Below are 17,059 nucleotides of genomic sequence, written 5' to 3' on the forward strand. Positions count from 1 at the left end.
TCTGATGGCCTTGAGATAGAAGCTGTTTTTCAGTCCCTCGGTCCAAGCTTTGATGCACCTGTACTGACCTCGCCTTCTGGATGGTAGCGGGGAGAACAGACAGTGGCTCGGGTGGTTGTTGTCCTTGATGATCTTTTTGGCTTTGCTGTGACATCAGGTGCTGTAGTTGTCTTGGAGGACAGGTAGTTTGCCCCCGGTGATATGTTGTGCAGACAGCACCACCCTCTGGGAGAGCCTTGCGGTTCATGGAGGTGCAGTTGCCCTACCAGCCTGTGATACAGCCCAACAGGATGCTCTCGATTGTGCATCTGTAAAAGTTTGTGAGGGTTTTGGGTGACAAGCCAAATTTCTTCAGCCTTCTTAGGTAGAAGAGGCGCTGTTGCACCTTCACCACACTGTCTGTGTGAGTGGACCATTTCAGTTTGTCAGTGATGTGTACGCAGAGGAGCTTTCCACCGTCTCCACTGAGTTCCCGTCAATGTGGATAGGGGGGTGCACCCTCTGCTGTTTCCTGAAGTCCACGATCATCTCCTTTTGTTTTGTTGCCATTGAATGAGAGGTTATTTTCCTGTAACCAGATTCTCAGAGCCCTCACCTCAACTCAACTCAACTCATGAAACATGGGACCAACACTTTAAATTTTTCCTTTATATTTTTGTTCAGTATAATATATTTTTTTCTTCCAAAAGCAACACAGGCCTAATACCTGTAAAGTCATGAGTGCCCATTTTTTGAAAATCATGGGACATATAGTCTTTGGTTGCATGCTATTTTGGCCAGTCAGGCAGGTCTGGTCGGCCAAGCAGCTAGGTCTGGCGGCCAGGTAGTTAGGTTGGTCCGGCTGGCCAAGATGGGAGAAAAATAATCTTCTGAAATGTCATTCGTGGTCTTACGCTGCCATCTATTGGAATTATTTAGCAATTGCAGTTCATACATTTTTTTAACAATGTGTTGATCAGATCAAAACGTTTCTTTACCTAAGGTCACTGAATAAAGTGTATTCCCTACTGAAGTAGTAATTGCCAAATATGAAATATTTGCTAGTTCATTTGATCACTTAAACCATAAAATAACTATTTGTAGCATAATGGCATTTATAGCATAACGGCTTTGGTGAAGGAGGTTACGGATGTTCACACAACGAAGAAACAGGGGCCCCTTCCAGTAATGTGGAGTTGACATTGGACTTGATGCCAGTAAGGATGGTCTTTACGGAGACTGTAATACACTCCCTCCTTGATATAGCAATCCTTAGACTTCACTGCCTCTTCAATGGTAAGGTCCCTTGCACCATAGGGTCGCTTAACCTCCACCACTGCTGTGGTGCCCATCCGACACTCCGGTGAGGTACCCAGGATCCCAGACCCTGTGACCCAAAGCCCTGACTACTGCACATCCATCCCTGTAGCCATTTTGAATGCCCTCCTCTTCGTTATCTGTGCCCCACTTTACAGACAACGCTCCATCCAAAGACAGTGAACACCTTGAAATTCATTTGTCGTAAGAAATGTCCTATATAAATCAAGTTTGATTTGATTGATGACATTACAGCTGTAGAATATTTAATAAACGGTCATTTTCACGAGGACAATTGCAGTTTTTCCATAAACTTAATTGATAACTTGGGATTTTATCACTTGACATATTAATCATACAGTGGGAAGGATCCTATAAATCATGACTGTGTGAACGCATGTACCGCTCAGGATAAATAAATACTGTGCCTTTGAAGATCTGTCTCTGGTCATGAAACTACAATACAGGCTGGATGTCTAAACAAAGTCAATTTTGAATATATATTTTTTTGATTCATTCTCATCAATGACAATATTCTAGTACTGAGTTATCACTTGTCAGTCTGGTATCTGGTTAATGATTATATAATTTATTAAGTGGCTCTTTCCTTTGTAGAATGTTGACCGCTGTATAGAAAACATTACTGCTATGATGCTCAAACTTAACTTAATAGCTAGACTCACTGACACAATAAACTTTATCCCTCATGCTGGCCCTGACCAAACGCAAACCGGTAAATTGCCCCTCTCCACATGGCCAGACTTTTAGTGGTCTTCTCCCCTTTTAATGTTCTTATGCTCATCCATGAAAAATGCCATAAGGTCTGAAAGACACCAACGTCACATACTGTGCAAACAATTATCTAGGCTAAGTAAAACAACAATTTGTTGATCTACTGCTCTGCTAACTAGCTAGCTAAAGTGTAGTTAGTGGCTAGCTAAAACAGAGAAAGGGGATGCAAATGCATGGCTTGGGCTAGAGATGACATGCAGTAGCTTTCTGCAGGAATGTGTAGTCTTGCTGAGGTCTTCTCTGTTGCTAATTAGCATTTAGATTTTTTGGGGAGTAAATTGAGGCCAATCTATTGAGAATATTCTACTTGTCCGATAGAGAATTGCATGGCATTCAAAACGTCCGCCAGGGTAAATCTACACGAAACACAGACCTTATATGAAGTAGTTCTAAAATTCCCGATGCAAAAATGAATGGGGAAAAAACGATTGGAACCATTACCGGGTTTTACCGCTAGGTTTTTATGGGTAGTATGACGCGTCCACTGTGCCGGTCTATTTGGCGAAGCATTTATTTTTGTTGAAGCCCACATACCATGACTGAACAATCAGCACTACTTCTTCGAAAGCAATTGGCAGGTAAGCCAAAGATTCAAAGAAAGAAATAACTCCTAAACTAGCCTAGCTAACTTTCCATGGCCGGGCTTCCTCGACGGCAGTCGTGATTGTTTGTTTACATTACATTAGCGCGATCCAATTATCTCGGCTGTAAAACACATTCTAGATAATATTTTTTCCGCTAATTTATCATATTTGTTAAAATGACTGAATTCAACTTCACTAGCCCCATCTAACGTTATGCATTGAACAAGTCTAAACTGGCGAACTAAGGTTAGCTATCATTAGCATTTTGACTGTTAGTGAGAACGTCACCAGGCAGCGTTAGCTGGCTAATTTAACTAGAAAATCAACCTTTTGTTACTGATTCGAGGTATGGTGGAAATAACTAGCGTTATCTAGCCTTAATCTAATTTTACACAAACCTCTGCTGTAAATCACAACCCTAGTTAGCGATTTACATGATCTGGCTTGCTATAGGCTGCTTCCTAGCTGACAAGATAACAAAGGAATAATCAGCCCCATACCCATCTGTCAGTGATGGGAAAATCACATAATTATTAGCCAGTTCACTGGTTCTGGCAATGGCATCACTGTAGCAAACTCCATTAGCTGTTAACAGCTAGCATATACACCAGGGATCATCAACTAGATTCAGCAGCGGGACGATTTTTTTTCTTGAGTGTATGTGGACACCCCTTCAAATTAGTGGATTCGGCTATTTCAGTCACACCCTTTGCTGACAGGTGTATATAATCGAGCACACAGCCATGCAATCTCCATAGACAAACACTGGCAGTAGAATGGCAGAGCTCAGTGACTGTCAACGTGGCACCTAGAGCAGCACAGGTCAACTGTAAGTGCTGTTGTTGTGAAGTGGAAAGTCTAGGCGCAACAACAGCACAGTGGTAGGTCACACAAGCTCACAGAGCGGGACCGCTGAAGGGCGTAAAAATCATCTGTCCTCAGTTGCAACACTCACTACCAAGTTCCAAATTGCCTATGGAAGCAACATCAGCACAATAACTGATCGTTGGGAGCTTCATGAAATGGGTTTCCATTGTTGAGCAACTGCATGCGCAATGTCAACAGCTCCCCGCCATTGGTCTCTGAAGCAGTGGAAATGTGTTCTATGGAGTGATGAATCACACTTCACCATCTGGCAGTCCAACAGATGAATCTGGATTTGGCAGATGCCAGGAGAACGCTACTTACCCCAATGCATAGTGCCAACTGTAAAGTTTGGTGGCGGAGTAATAATGGTCTGGGGCTGTTTTTCATAGTTCAGGCTAGGCCCCTTAGTTCCAGTGAAGGGAAATCTTAAATCTTATATTCTAGACGATTCTGTGCTTCCAACTTTGTGCCAACAGTTTGGGTAAGGCCCTTTCCTGTTTCAGCATGACAATGCCCCGGTGCACAAAGCGAGGTCCATATAGAAATGGTTTGTCGAGATCGGTGTGGAAGAACTTGACTGGCTTGCACAGAGCCCTGACCTCAACCCCATCGAACACCTTTGGGATGAATTGGAACACCGACTGCGAGCCAGGCCTAATTGCCCAACATCGGTGCTCGACCTCACTCGCTCTTGTGGCTGAATGGAAGCAAGTCCCCGCAGCAATGTTCCAACATCTAGTGGAAAGCCTTCCCAGAAGAGTGGAGACTATTATATCAGCAGAGGGGGGAACCAACTCCATATTAATGCCCATGATTTTGGAATGAGATGTTCAACAAGCAGATGTCCAAATACTTTTGGTCATGTAGTGTAATTACAAATCATTTGTAGACTACAAATTGACTGCAAGTAGCCCAAATAGATATATTTGACAAAAACATGATAATTTCAAACCCTGCTTACATTTGTATACGATCACATATGTCTTCCTTTTATGTGTGGGAATTTTTGGAACTGATTTCCTGGTGTGTTTATTTTTTTGGGGGGGTTCAAATAAAACCAACTCAGGGGGCACCAGTTGGGGATGCCTGATATACACGTTTTTAATTCAATTGTACACTAACCCCCTCCCTTTCTGTATTTTAGAAAACAGGTTTAACTTATCTTTTCTTAATATCGGTGGTTCAGACATCATGCACATTATTTCCTACAATGGATAGTCATATGCACCTGATGTGGGCAACATACAGGCCACTTTTTCAATTGGCACCACTGACAATAGGTACCTGTCACTCATTGTCTACACAGCATTCCACTTTTCTGTGTTTTTTTCTTAGTTTATTGCATTTTGTTACCTCGTGTCTTTCTATTTCAGAACTCAACAAGAACCCAGTGGAGGGCTTTTCAGCTGGCCTAATAGACGATGACGATATATACAAATGGGAGGTTGTCATCATAGGGCCACAAGACACCCTTTTGTAAGTTAAGACACAGGTTGCTATTCTGAAAGAGGAGGAGTACATATTTTAAATGTACTCTCAGATGGGGATGACTGCTTTGCTTTCTCTGTTCTCTCTATTACAGCGAAGGAGGTTTTTTTAAAGCATACCTGACCTTTCCCTATGATTATCCTCTACGGCCTCCCAAGTTGAAGTTCATCACTGAAATCTGGCATCCTAATGGTAAACACACTGTTAACACTTTGAGCCCTACTAAACCTAGCACTGTAATATTTTATAATCATTAGTGGGATTTATGTGTCTCCTACCATGTTTGCTAATGTATATAATGACTTTTCATCTCTTTCTTAGTGGCCAAGAATGGCGATGTATGTATCTCAATTCTGCATGAGCCAGGAGAGGACAAGTTTGGCTATGAGAAGCCAGAGGAACGTTGGCTTCCTATCCACACTGTAGAGACGATTATGATCAGTGTAATCTCCATGCTGGCCGACCCAAACAGTGAATCGCCTGCTAATGTGGATGCTGCGGTGAGTTGTAATAATACATGTATTTAACACAGACTGTGTGTTACAGTAGCCAAGTACTTCCAGAACCTGTGTCAAAGTGACAAGGACAACTGTGCTCTTGAGATTTTGAAATGGAGTTTGCGCTGGTCCCACAGAAAGAGTGGAGGGAGGATCCAAATGGTGAATTCAAGAGGAAGGTGGCTTGCTGTGTACGGAAAAGCCAGGAGATGGCATTTGACTAGAACCCAAACTCAATGGGTGAGTAAGCAACATACACCTAGAATCTGTGTTTCACCCAGTCTTGTTGCTATTGGAAGAAATGCAGTCAGTATTTTGTAATGTTCTGTTTTTCCTCTCTTCCATCCAGCTAAAGGAAATGGGTTCAGAAGGCAAATAGTCCGTTCAGCAAAAGGCTTCAGCACCCCTTCTTTTGCCATTGAAGGGATTTGGTTGGTCAGACACCTTTTCTTTCTTTTTTCTGAGAGGTTGTTGTTTTTCGTAAGAGGAATGAATTTGAGAAACTTACCAGTGAAAATGTCCCTCCATTTCCTAACTGGAATTTAAGTGAATTTATTTTGGAAAAATATAGATTAGATTTCAAGTTTAATAGTCACATGTACAGGGTTGCAATGATGTAAGATGTCACTACTGTAAATTAACATGCTTTTTTATCTGCTGCTTAACAGTTTTTCTACTTCGTATCAAGTTTCTTATGCAATTTGTTTGTTGTGCTTGAAGAATTTAAAAGACGTGAAAGTTCTTCTCGTTATTAGGTTCTCACCAAGTGTCCCATCCTCACAATCACCTTTACATAATGTCGGCCTGTCTGCAAAACCTTGTCAAACATGTTTTTGTCGTTCCACAGTCATTTGATCCCTCTTGCCTAATGTTAGTTCTACTCTCTCGTGGTGGTTTTTCTCTCCCTGGAGGGTTTGTGAGTGTGCTTGTTGACTGGGTCCTTTACCCAGATAATCACAATGTCTGCTACCAATCATGTCCCAGTCAAGTCTCTGAGGTCCTACTCACTCCGTTTTAATGAAACTTTCCGAACCAACCAAAAAGTTATGTTAAGACTTAAGCTATGATTATTCAGTGGATATACCGGTTTGCTGGCATCTGAATTTACCTCAATTTAAAAGGATTACACATTTGTTTTCAGGTTTTATGGATGTTTTATTTGTTCTTAGTCTAGTGTTACATGGGAGCTGTAAGTGACATAGAACTTGACCCTCTGAGGTTGTTTCTGGGTGATGGGTGGCACATTTGGCTTCTTGGTGCATGTGTATTTGATCAGATCTTGTACAATTCACAATTACCACAATATTTATATTTTGATTTGTGTATTCAGATGATATGATTACAAAAGCCTCAAACTAAGGCAGTCTAATTTTTAGTTATGGGTGCAGCCTCTTGTGGACAACCTGTTTTTCTTTGCTCTAAGGACTATCAAAAGTCTCATGATAATAACTGCCATATACCATCTGTTTACCAGGTGGTACATCACTGGGAGGCATGCAATTACACCATTCGTTAAAACAGTTCACAATATGCAGAAGGCATCTAGAGTTGTTATGTCTTATTATATGGGATTTTGCTGTTGGTTTGTTGATCAAATCCAATTTTGTCACATGCGCCAAATACAACAGGTGTAGACCTGAAATGCTTACTTACAAACCCTTAACCAACAATGCAGTTAAGAAAAAGTGTTAAAGTATTTACTAAAATAAACTGAAGTAAACAATAAATAAAAATAACAAATAATTAAAGAGCAACAATAAAATAAAAGTAGCAAGGTTTTATACAGGGGGTACCGGTACAGAGTCAATGTGAGGGGGCACAGGTTAGTCAAGGTAATTGAGGTAATATATACATGTAGGTAGAGGTAAAGTGACTATGCATAGATAATAAGCAGAGAGTAGCAGCAGTGTAAAAATGGAGGGGTTAGCTGTCCAAGAGTCTTATGGCTTGGGGGTAGAAGCCGTTAAGAAGCCTTTTGGACCTAGACTTGGTGCTCCGGTACCGCTTGCCCTGCGGTAGCGAGAGAACAGTCTATGGCTAGGGTGGCTGGAGTCTTTGGCAATTTTTAGGGCCTTCCTCTGACACTGTCTGGTATAGAGGTCCTGGGTGGCAGGAAGCTTTGACCCTCTATATCACTTTGTGGTTGGGGCCCGAGCAGTTGCCATACAAGGTGGTGTTGCTCTCGATGGTGCAGCTGTAGAACTTTTTGAGGATCTTAGGACCCATGCCAAATCTTTTCAGTCTCCTGAGGGGGAATAGGCATTGTCGTGCCCTCTTCACGACTGTCTTGGTGTGTTTGGACCATGACAGTTCATTGGTGATGTGGACACCAAGGAAGTGTCAACCTGCTCCACTACAGCCCTGTCGATGAGAATGGGGGCATGCTCGGTCCTTCTTTTCCTGTAGTCCACGATCATCTCCTTTGTCTTGATCACGTTGAGGGAGAGGTTGTTGTCCTGGCACCACACTGCCAGGTCTCTCACCTCCTCCCTATAGGCTGTCTCATCGTTGTCGGTGATCAGGCCTACCAATGTTGTGTCGTCGGCTAACTTAATGATGGTGTTGGAGTCGTGCATAGCCATGCAGTCATGGGTGAAAAGGGAGTACAGGAAGGGACTGAGCACGCACACCCCTGAGGGGCACCGTGTTGAGGATCACTGTGGCGGATGTGTTGTTACCTCCCCTTACCACCTAGGGGCTGCCTGTCAGGAAGTCCAGAATCCAGTTGCAGAAGAGGTGTTTAGTGCCGGGGTCCTTAGCGTAGTGATGAGCTTTGAGGGCACTATGGTGTTGAACTTTAGTCAATGAATAGCATTCTCACATAGGTTATCCTTTTTGTCCAGGTGGGAAAGAGCAGTGTGGAGTGCAATAGTGCGTCATCTGGGAGTTTTTCCTAGCCACCGTGCTTCTACACCTGCATTGCTTGCTGTTTGGGGTTTTAGGCTGGGTTTCTGTACAGCACTTTGTGACATCAGCTGATGTAAGAAGGGCTTTATAAATACATTTGATTGGTTGATCTGTTGGGGCGGTATGCAAATTTGAGTGGGTCTAGGGTTTTTGGGATAATGGTGTTTATGTGAGCCACGACCAGCCTTTCAAAGCCCTTCATGGCTACAGACGTGAGTGCTATGGGTCGGTTGTCATTTAGGCAGGTTAACTTGGTGTTCTTCGGCACAGGGACTATGGTGGTCTGCTTGAAACATGTTGGTATTACATACCTGGCCAGGGACAGGTTGAAAATGTCAGTAAAGATACCTGCCAGTTGGTCAGCGCAAGCTCGCAGTACACGTCCTGGTAATCCATCTGACCCTGCGGCCTTGTGAATGCTGACCTGTTTAATGGTCTTACGCACATCGGCTACGAAGAGTGTGATCACACAGTCATCCGGAACAGCTGGTACTCTCATGCATGCTTCAGTGTTGCTTGCCTCGAAGTGTGCATAAAAGTTATTTAGCTTGTCTGGTAAGCTTGTTTCACGGCTGTGCTTCCCTTTTGTAGTCCATAGTAGTTTGCAAGCCCTGCCACATCCGACGAGCGTCGGAGCCGGTGTAGTACGATTCGATCTTAGTCCTGTATTGACACTTTGCCTGTTTGATGGTTCGTCGGAGGGCACAGCGGGATTTCTTACAAGTGTCCGGGTTAGAGTCCCGCCCCTTGAATGTGGTAGCCTTTAGCTCAGTGTGAATGTTGCCTGTAATCCATGACTTCTGATTGGGGTATGTACGTACGGTCGCCGTGGGAATGACATCATCGATGCATTTATTGATTTAGCCAGTGACTGATGTGGTGTACTCCTCACGCCACCGGAAGAATCCCGGAACTGGTCAGATTTGCTAAATGGAAGGCGAGTCAGAGCTTTGTGCGCGTCTCTGTGTGAGCAATAAAGTTGGTCCAGAGGTTTTTTTCCCTCTGGTTGCACATTTGATATGCTGGTAGAAATGAGGTAAAACGGATTTAAGTTTCCCTGCATTAAAGTCCGCGGCCACTAGGAGCGCCACCACTGGATGAGCATTTTCTTGTTTGCTTATGGCCTAATACAGCTCGTTGAGGGCGGTCTTAGTGCCAGCATCGGTTTGTGGTGGTAAATAGGCAGCTATGAAAAATATAGATTAAAATTCTCTTGGTAAATAGTGTGGTCTACAGCTTATCATGAGATACTCTACCTCAGGGGAGCAAAACCTCAAGACTTGATTAATATTAGATCTCATGTACCAGCTGTTATTGACAAATAGCTACACCTTCTCTAACCCGGAGGCAGCTGTTCTATCTTGCAAATGCACGGAAAACCCAGACAGCTATATGTTTTCCATGTCCTCGTTGATATGTGAAAAGGAATGAAAATTCCTCTGGAAAAAAGTAATCTGGAATCAAGTGTTATTGTGAATTAATATGGACAATTATGGTGCATGTTGATTTAAGATTATGCACAACAATCAATGTTTAAATTGTGGTGGGGGGCTTTGCCATAGGCTTGATAATCCTACTTTGCTTTGATAGTGTTCTTTTCATTAGAACCACCATAAAACCTACACCAAATCATCATCATCAATGTCAAAGCCTTGACCAATACTTAAACTAACAACTAATGACATACAATCATGTTTGCAGGTTTACTTGCTAACAAATTAGCTATGCTGGGATTGCATACAAATGCAGATATTCATATGATTGGATGTGACAAATGATGTAAAATGTATGGTACTGTGTAGGCTTTATGACTCATAAATGACCTTTTTCCTCTAGTTTTGCTAACATGACCACCTCAGACTGTTAATCACTGTATTTACAAAAGAGACTCAGTGCATTTAAAACATTGAAGCAATACACTCAGATAATCTCAATGGTGTTTATCCAAGTAATCCTGATATCTCACCTTATCCCTCATTTGTTGTTTTTACCACTTTGTTTATCCAATGTGTATTTGACATGAGCTCAATAAAATGTATTAACTGTCATATACTCTTGGTCTTTTTGTATTTTTGTTTGACCTATTTAGTTGTATTTATCTAGTGATAGTCTAATCGGATGGCAAGATTACTTTATATAACCTCTTGTCAAGGCTGTGCTGAATCCGCCCAAAGGATTGAAATTCTCTTCTGGTCATGCGACCATGGCTCTGTAAGCTTAACTACTAATATTAAAATTGACCTTGATTTGTTACAGTGACCAGGAGAGAATGTCAGTACAAAGTCATGAAAAACATGTTACATTTGTCTGATAAAACGCAGTGTTAGCTGCATTTTAGCAACAAGGTAGGCTTACAAAAATAGCTAATTTTATGCTTCTGTAATGAATGGTAATTAATTTAATTTATATGTATAGACCTGTTTTTAATGACTTATTCGAACTTTTGTAATATTGCCTTCAATGTAAACATCTCAGGTCAAGTTTCTATTATTTCATTGTTATAGGTCTGCAGAGTCCAATAACATGTAGAATCATAGATCTGGGTATGTATAGCCTACTGGTTGTTCAACTTATGCATTGTCTGAAACTATAGGGTGTTTTGTGTGTCAAAAACAGTGTGAAACCGAGACCTGAAATGCAATAGCCTGCATGTGGTGTATTAGACGCCACAAGCCAGGAGGTAGGCCTATAGGAATTCATATATTTTCTAATTGTTGTTTGTGGCATATCTAAATGTTAATATGGTGATACTTGATGATTGAGCTAATAGCCTACCCATTAACATGTTACTCAATCAAAAATGAAAACAAACATTGTGTGATTCATTCAGATCAAGGCTTCATTAACACACCCATCTACAGTGCATTCGGAAAGTATTCAGATCCCTTGACTTTCTCCACCTTTTGTTACGTTACAGGCTTACTCTAAAATTGATTAAATTGTTTTTCTCCCTCGTCTACACACAACACCCCATAATGACAAAGCCAAAATAGGCTTTTAGACATTTTTATAAGTTAATAAAAAAAAAATATATATATATATATATATATATATAAAAATATACAGTGAGGAGAACAAGTATTTGATACACTGCCGATTATTCAGGTTTTCCTACTTACAAAGCATGTAGAGGTCTGTAATTTTATCATAGGTACACTTCAACTGTGAGAGACGGAATCTAAAACAAAAATCCAGAAAATCACATTGTATGATTTTTAAGTAATTAATTAGCATTTTATTGCATGACATAATTATTTGATACATCAGAAAAGCAGAACATAATATTTGGTACAGAAACCTTTGTTTGCAATTACAGAGATCATACGTTTCCTGTAGTTCTTGACCAGGTCTGCACACACTGCAGCAGGGATTTTGCCCCACTCCTCCATACAGACCTTCTCCAGATCTTTCAGGTTTTGGGGCTGTCGCTGGGCACACGGACTTTCAGCTCCCTCCAAAGATTTTCTATTGGGTTCAGGTCTGGAGACTGGCTAGGCCACTCCAGGACCTTGAGATGCTTCTTACGGAGCCACTCCTTAGTTGCCCTGGCTGTGTGTTTCGGGTCGTTGTGATGTTGTAAGATCCAGCCACTACCCATCTTCAATGCGCTTACTGAGGGAAGGAGGTTGTTGGCCAAGATCTCGCGATTCATGGCCCCATCCATCCTCCCCTCAATACGGTGCAGTCGTCCTGTCCCCTTTGCAGAAAAGCATCCCCAAAGAATGATGTTTCCACCTCCATGCTTCACTGTTGGGATGGTGTTCTTGGGGTTAAACTCATCCTTCTTACTCCAAACACGGCGAGTGCAGTTTAGACCAAAAAGCTCTATTTTTGTCTCATCAGACCACATGACCTTCTCCCATTCCTCCTCTGGATCATCTAGATGGTCATTGGCAAACTTCAGACGGGCCTGGACATGCGCTGGCTTGAGCAGGGGGACCTTGCGTGCGCTGCAGGATTTTAATCCATGATGGCGTAGTGTGTTACTAATGGTTTTCTTTGAGACTGTGGTCCCAGCTCTCTTCAGGTTATTGACCAGGTCCTGCCGTGTAGTTCTGGGCTCATCCCTCACCTTCCTCATGATCATTGATGCCCCACGAGGTGAGATCTTGCATGGCGCCCCAGACCGAGGGTGATTGACCATCATCTTGAACTTCTTCCATTTTCTAATAATTGCGCCAACAGTTGTTGCCTTCTCACCAAGCTGCTTGCCTATTGTCCTGTAGCCCATCCCAGCCTTGTGCAGGTCTACAATTTTAGCCCTGATGTCCTTACACAGCTGTCTGGTCTTGGCCATTGTGGAGAGGCTGGAGTCTGTTTGATTGAGTTTGTGGACAGGTGTCTTTTATACAGGTAACAAGTTTAAACAGATGCAGTTAATACAGGTAATGAGTGGAGAACAGCAGGGATTCTTAAAGAAAAACTAACAGGACTGTGAGAGCTGGAATTCTTACTGGTTGGTAGGTGATCAAATACTTATGTCATGCAATAAAATGCTAATTATTTACTTAAAAATCATACAATGTGATTTTCTGGATTTTTGTTTTAGATTCTGTCTCTCACAGTTGAAATGTACCTATGATAAAAAAAATACAGATCTCTACATGCTTTGTAAGTACACTCAACATCAACAAAACTAAGGAGATGATTGTGGACTTCAGGGAACAGCAGAGGGAACACCCCCCTATCCACATCGATGGGACAGTAGTGGAGAGGGTAGTACGTTTAAGTTCCTCGGCGTACACATCACAGACAAACTGAATTGGTCCACCCACACAGACAGCATTGTGAAGAAGGCGCAGCAGCACCTCTTCAACCTCAGGAGGCTGAAGAAATTTGGCTTGTCACCAAAAGCACTCACAAACTTCTACAGATGCACAATCGAGAGCATCCTGTCGGGCTGTATCACCGCCTGGTACGGCAACTGCTCCGCCCACAACCAGAAAGGCTCTCCAGAGGGTAGTGAGGTCTCGCACAACGCATCACCGGGGGCAAACTACCTTCCCTCCAGGACACCTACACCACCCGATGTCACAGGAAGGCCATAAAGATCATCAAGGACAAAAACCACCCAAGCCACTGCCTGTTCATCCCGCTATCATCCAGAAGGCGAGGTCAGTACACGTGCATCAAAGCAGGGACCGAGAGACTGAAAAACAGCTTCTATCTCAAGGCCATCGGACTGTTGAACAGCCACCGCTAACATTGAGTGGCTGCTGCCAACACACTGACTCAACTCCAACCACTTTAATAATGGGAATTGATGGAAATTTATGTAAAATATATCACTAGCCACTTTAAACAATGCTACTTAATATGTTTACATACCCTACATTATTCATCTCATATGTATATGTATATACTGTACTCTATATCATCTACTGCATCTTTATGTAATACATGTATCACTAGCCACTTTAAACTATGCCACATTGTTTACATACCCTACATTACTCATCTCATATGTATATACTGCACTCTATACCATCTACTGCATCTTGCCTATGCTGTTCTGTACCATCACTTATTCATATCTTTATGTACATTTTGTACAATTTTTTATCCCTTTACACTTGTGTGTATAAGTTTTTGTTAGGTTAGATTACTCGTTGGTTATTACTGCATTGTCGGAACTAGAAGCACAAGCATTTCGCTACACTCGCATTAACATCTGCTAACCATGTGTATGTGACAAATAAATTTGATTTGATTTACTTGTTCTCCCCACTGTATATATACACACACAGTTGAAGTCGGAAGTTTACATACACTTAGGTTGGAGTCATTAAAACTTGTTTTTCAACCTCCACAAATTTCTTGTTAACAAACTATAGTTTTGGCATGTCGATTAGGACATCTACTTTGTGCATGACACAAGTCATTTTTTCCAACAATTGTTTACAGACAGATCATTTCACTTATAATTCACTGTATCACAATTCCAGTGGGTCAGAAGTTTACATACACTAAATTGACTGCTTTTAAACAGCTTGGAAAATTCCAGAAAATTATGTCATGGCTGTAGAAGCTTCTGATAGGCTAATTAACATCATTTGAGTCAATTGGAGGTGTACCTGTGGATGCATTTCAAGGCCTACCTTCAAACTCAGTGCCTTTGCTTGACATCATGGGAAAATCAAAATAAATCAGCCAAGACTTCAGAAAAAAAGTGTAGACTACAAGTCTCGATCATCCTTGGGAGCAATTTCCAAACTCCTGAAGGTACCATGTTCATCTGTACAAACAATTGTACGCAAGTATAAACACCATGGGACCACGCAGCCATCATACCGCTCAGGAAGGAGATGTGTTTTTTCTCCTAGAGATGAACGTACTTTAGTGTCAAAGTGCAAATCAATCCCAGAACAAAAGCAAAGGACCTTGTGAAGATGCTGGAGGAAACAGGTACAAAAGTATCTATATCCACAGTAAAACGAGTCCTATATCGACATAGCCTGAAAGGCCACTTGGCAAGGAAAAAGCCACTGCTCCAAAACCGCCATAAAAAAGCCAGACTACGGTTTGCAACTGCAAATGGGGACTAATATCATACTTTTTAGAGAAATGTCCTCTGGTCTGATGAAACAAAAATAGAACTGTTTGGCCATAATGACCATTGTTATGTTTGGAGGAAAAAGGGGGAGGCTTGCAAGCCGAAGAACACCATCCCAACCGTGAAGCACAGGTGGCAGCATCATGTGGTGGGGGTGCTTTGCTGCAGGAGGGACTGGTGCACTTCACAAAATAGATGGCATCATGAGGTAGGAAAATTTTGTGGATATATTGAAGCAACATCTCAAGACAACAGTCAGGAAGTTAAAGCTTGGTTGCAAATGGGTCTTCCAAATGGACAATGACCCCAAGCATACTTCCAAAGTTGTGGCAAAATGACTTAAGGACAACAAAGTCAAGCTATTAGAGTGACCATCACAAAGCCCTGACCTCAATAACATAGAACATTTCTGGGCAGAACTGAAAAAGTGTGTGCGAGCAAGGAGGCCAACAAACCTGACTCAGTTACACAAGCTCTGTCAGGAGGAATGGGCCAAAATTCACGCAACTTATTGTGGGAAGCTTGTGGAAGGCTACCCGAAACGTTTGAACCAAGTTAAACAATTTAAAGGCAATGCTACCAAATACTAATTGAGTGTATGTAAACTTCTGACCCACTGAGAATGTGATGAAAGAAATAAAAACTGAAATAAATCATTCTCTCTACTCTTATTCTGACATTTTACATTCTTAAAATAAAGTGCTGATCCTAACTGGCCTAAGACAGGGAATTTTCACTCTGATTAAATGTCAGGAATTGTGAAAAACTGAGTTTAAATGTATTTGGCTAAGAAGTATGTAAACTTCTGACTTCAACTGTATATATAAAATGTACATAAGTATTCAGCCCCTTTACTCAGTACTTTGTTGGAGCACCTTTGGCAGCGATTACAGCCTCACATCTTCTTGGGTAGGACGCTACAAGCTTGGCACACCTGTATTTGTTTCTTACATTCTCTGCAGATCCTCTCAAGCTGTCAGGTTGGATGGGGAGTGCCGCTGCAAAGTTATTTTCAGGTCTCTCCAGAGATGTTTGATTGGGTTCTTGTCCGGGCTCTAGCTGGGCCACCCTAGGATATTCAGAGACTTGTCCCGAAGCCACTCTTGCATTGTCTTGGCTGTGTGCTTAGGGTCGTTGTCCTGTTGGAAGGTGAACCTTCGCACCAGTCTGAGGTCCTGAGTGCTCTGGAGCAGGTTTTTGTCAAGGATCTCTCTGTACTTTGCTCCATTCATCTTTCCCTCAATCATAACTAGTCTCTCAGTCCCTGCCTCTGAAAAACATCCCCACAACATGATGCTGCCACCACCATGCATCACCGTAGGGATGGTGCCAGGTTTCCTCCAGACTTGAGGCTTGGCATTCGGGCCAAAGAGTTCAATCTTGGTTTCATCAGACCAGAGAATCTCGTTTCTCATGATCTGAGAGTCTTTTAGGTGCCTTTTAGCAAACTCCAAGCGGGCTGTTGTGCCTTTTACTGACAGGTGTGTGCCTTTCCAAATCATGTCCTTTCTATTGAACTGACCACAGGTGGACTCCAATCAAGTTGCAGAAACATCTCAAGGATGATCAATGGAAACAGGATGCACCTGAGCTCAATTTCGAAGTCTCATAGCAACGGGTCTGAATACTTAAGTAAATAAGCTATTGTTTTTTATTTTAAATAAAAAAAATTAAATACATTTATTTTAAATACATTTTCAACCATTTCTAAAAACCTGTTTTTGCTTTATCATTATGGAGTATTGTGTGTAGATTGATAAGGAATTGTTTTATTTAATCAATTTTAGAATATGGCTGTAATGTAACAAAATGTGGAAAAAGAGAAGGTTTCTGAATACTTTCCGAATGCACTGTATATGACAGACACTGAGCATGTGTATAAGGAACTAACCGCCAGGGTGGAGACGCACAGGACAGCACATTTCAAGGTCTCTGACAACCAGCAGGTGAAAACCACACTAAGTCCATGGTGACTGCATAATTACTACAGGTAACATGTCCGCAAGTTATTTACCATATACCATACCATAATTAACATATTTCTCAATTTAAATGTAGTGTTATACTAAATATTG

The 17,059-nt window shown here is 41.9% G+C and overlaps 1 protein-coding gene across 1 annotated transcript; it reads left to right on the forward strand.

Annotated features, from left to right (window-relative positions):
• The first annotated feature begins 2,289 nt into the window (after positions 1-2,289).
• On the forward strand, positions 2,290-10,483 carry LOC110525533 (ubiquitin-conjugating enzyme E2 G1). Its single transcript, XM_021605722.3, has 6 exons — positions 2,290-2,666; positions 4,913-5,015; positions 5,122-5,219; positions 5,349-5,527; positions 5,662-5,764; positions 5,874-10,483. The coding sequence occupies exons 1-5, from the start codon at positions 2,624-2,626 to the stop codon at positions 5,746-5,748; spliced, it is 510 nt and encodes a 169-aa protein (XP_021461397.1). The 5' UTR covers positions 2,290-2,623; the 3' UTR covers positions 5,749-5,764; positions 5,874-10,483.
• Positions 10,484-17,059: the final 6,576 nt, after the last annotated feature.

This window comes from Oncorhynchus mykiss, chromosome 6 (genome assembly GCF_057628025.1).
Source record: "Oncorhynchus mykiss isolate SJ-2025 chromosome 6, ASM5762802v1, whole genome shotgun sequence".
In the NCBI taxonomy this organism is placed as follows: Eukaryota; Metazoa; Chordata; class Actinopteri; order Salmoniformes; family Salmonidae; genus Oncorhynchus; species Oncorhynchus mykiss.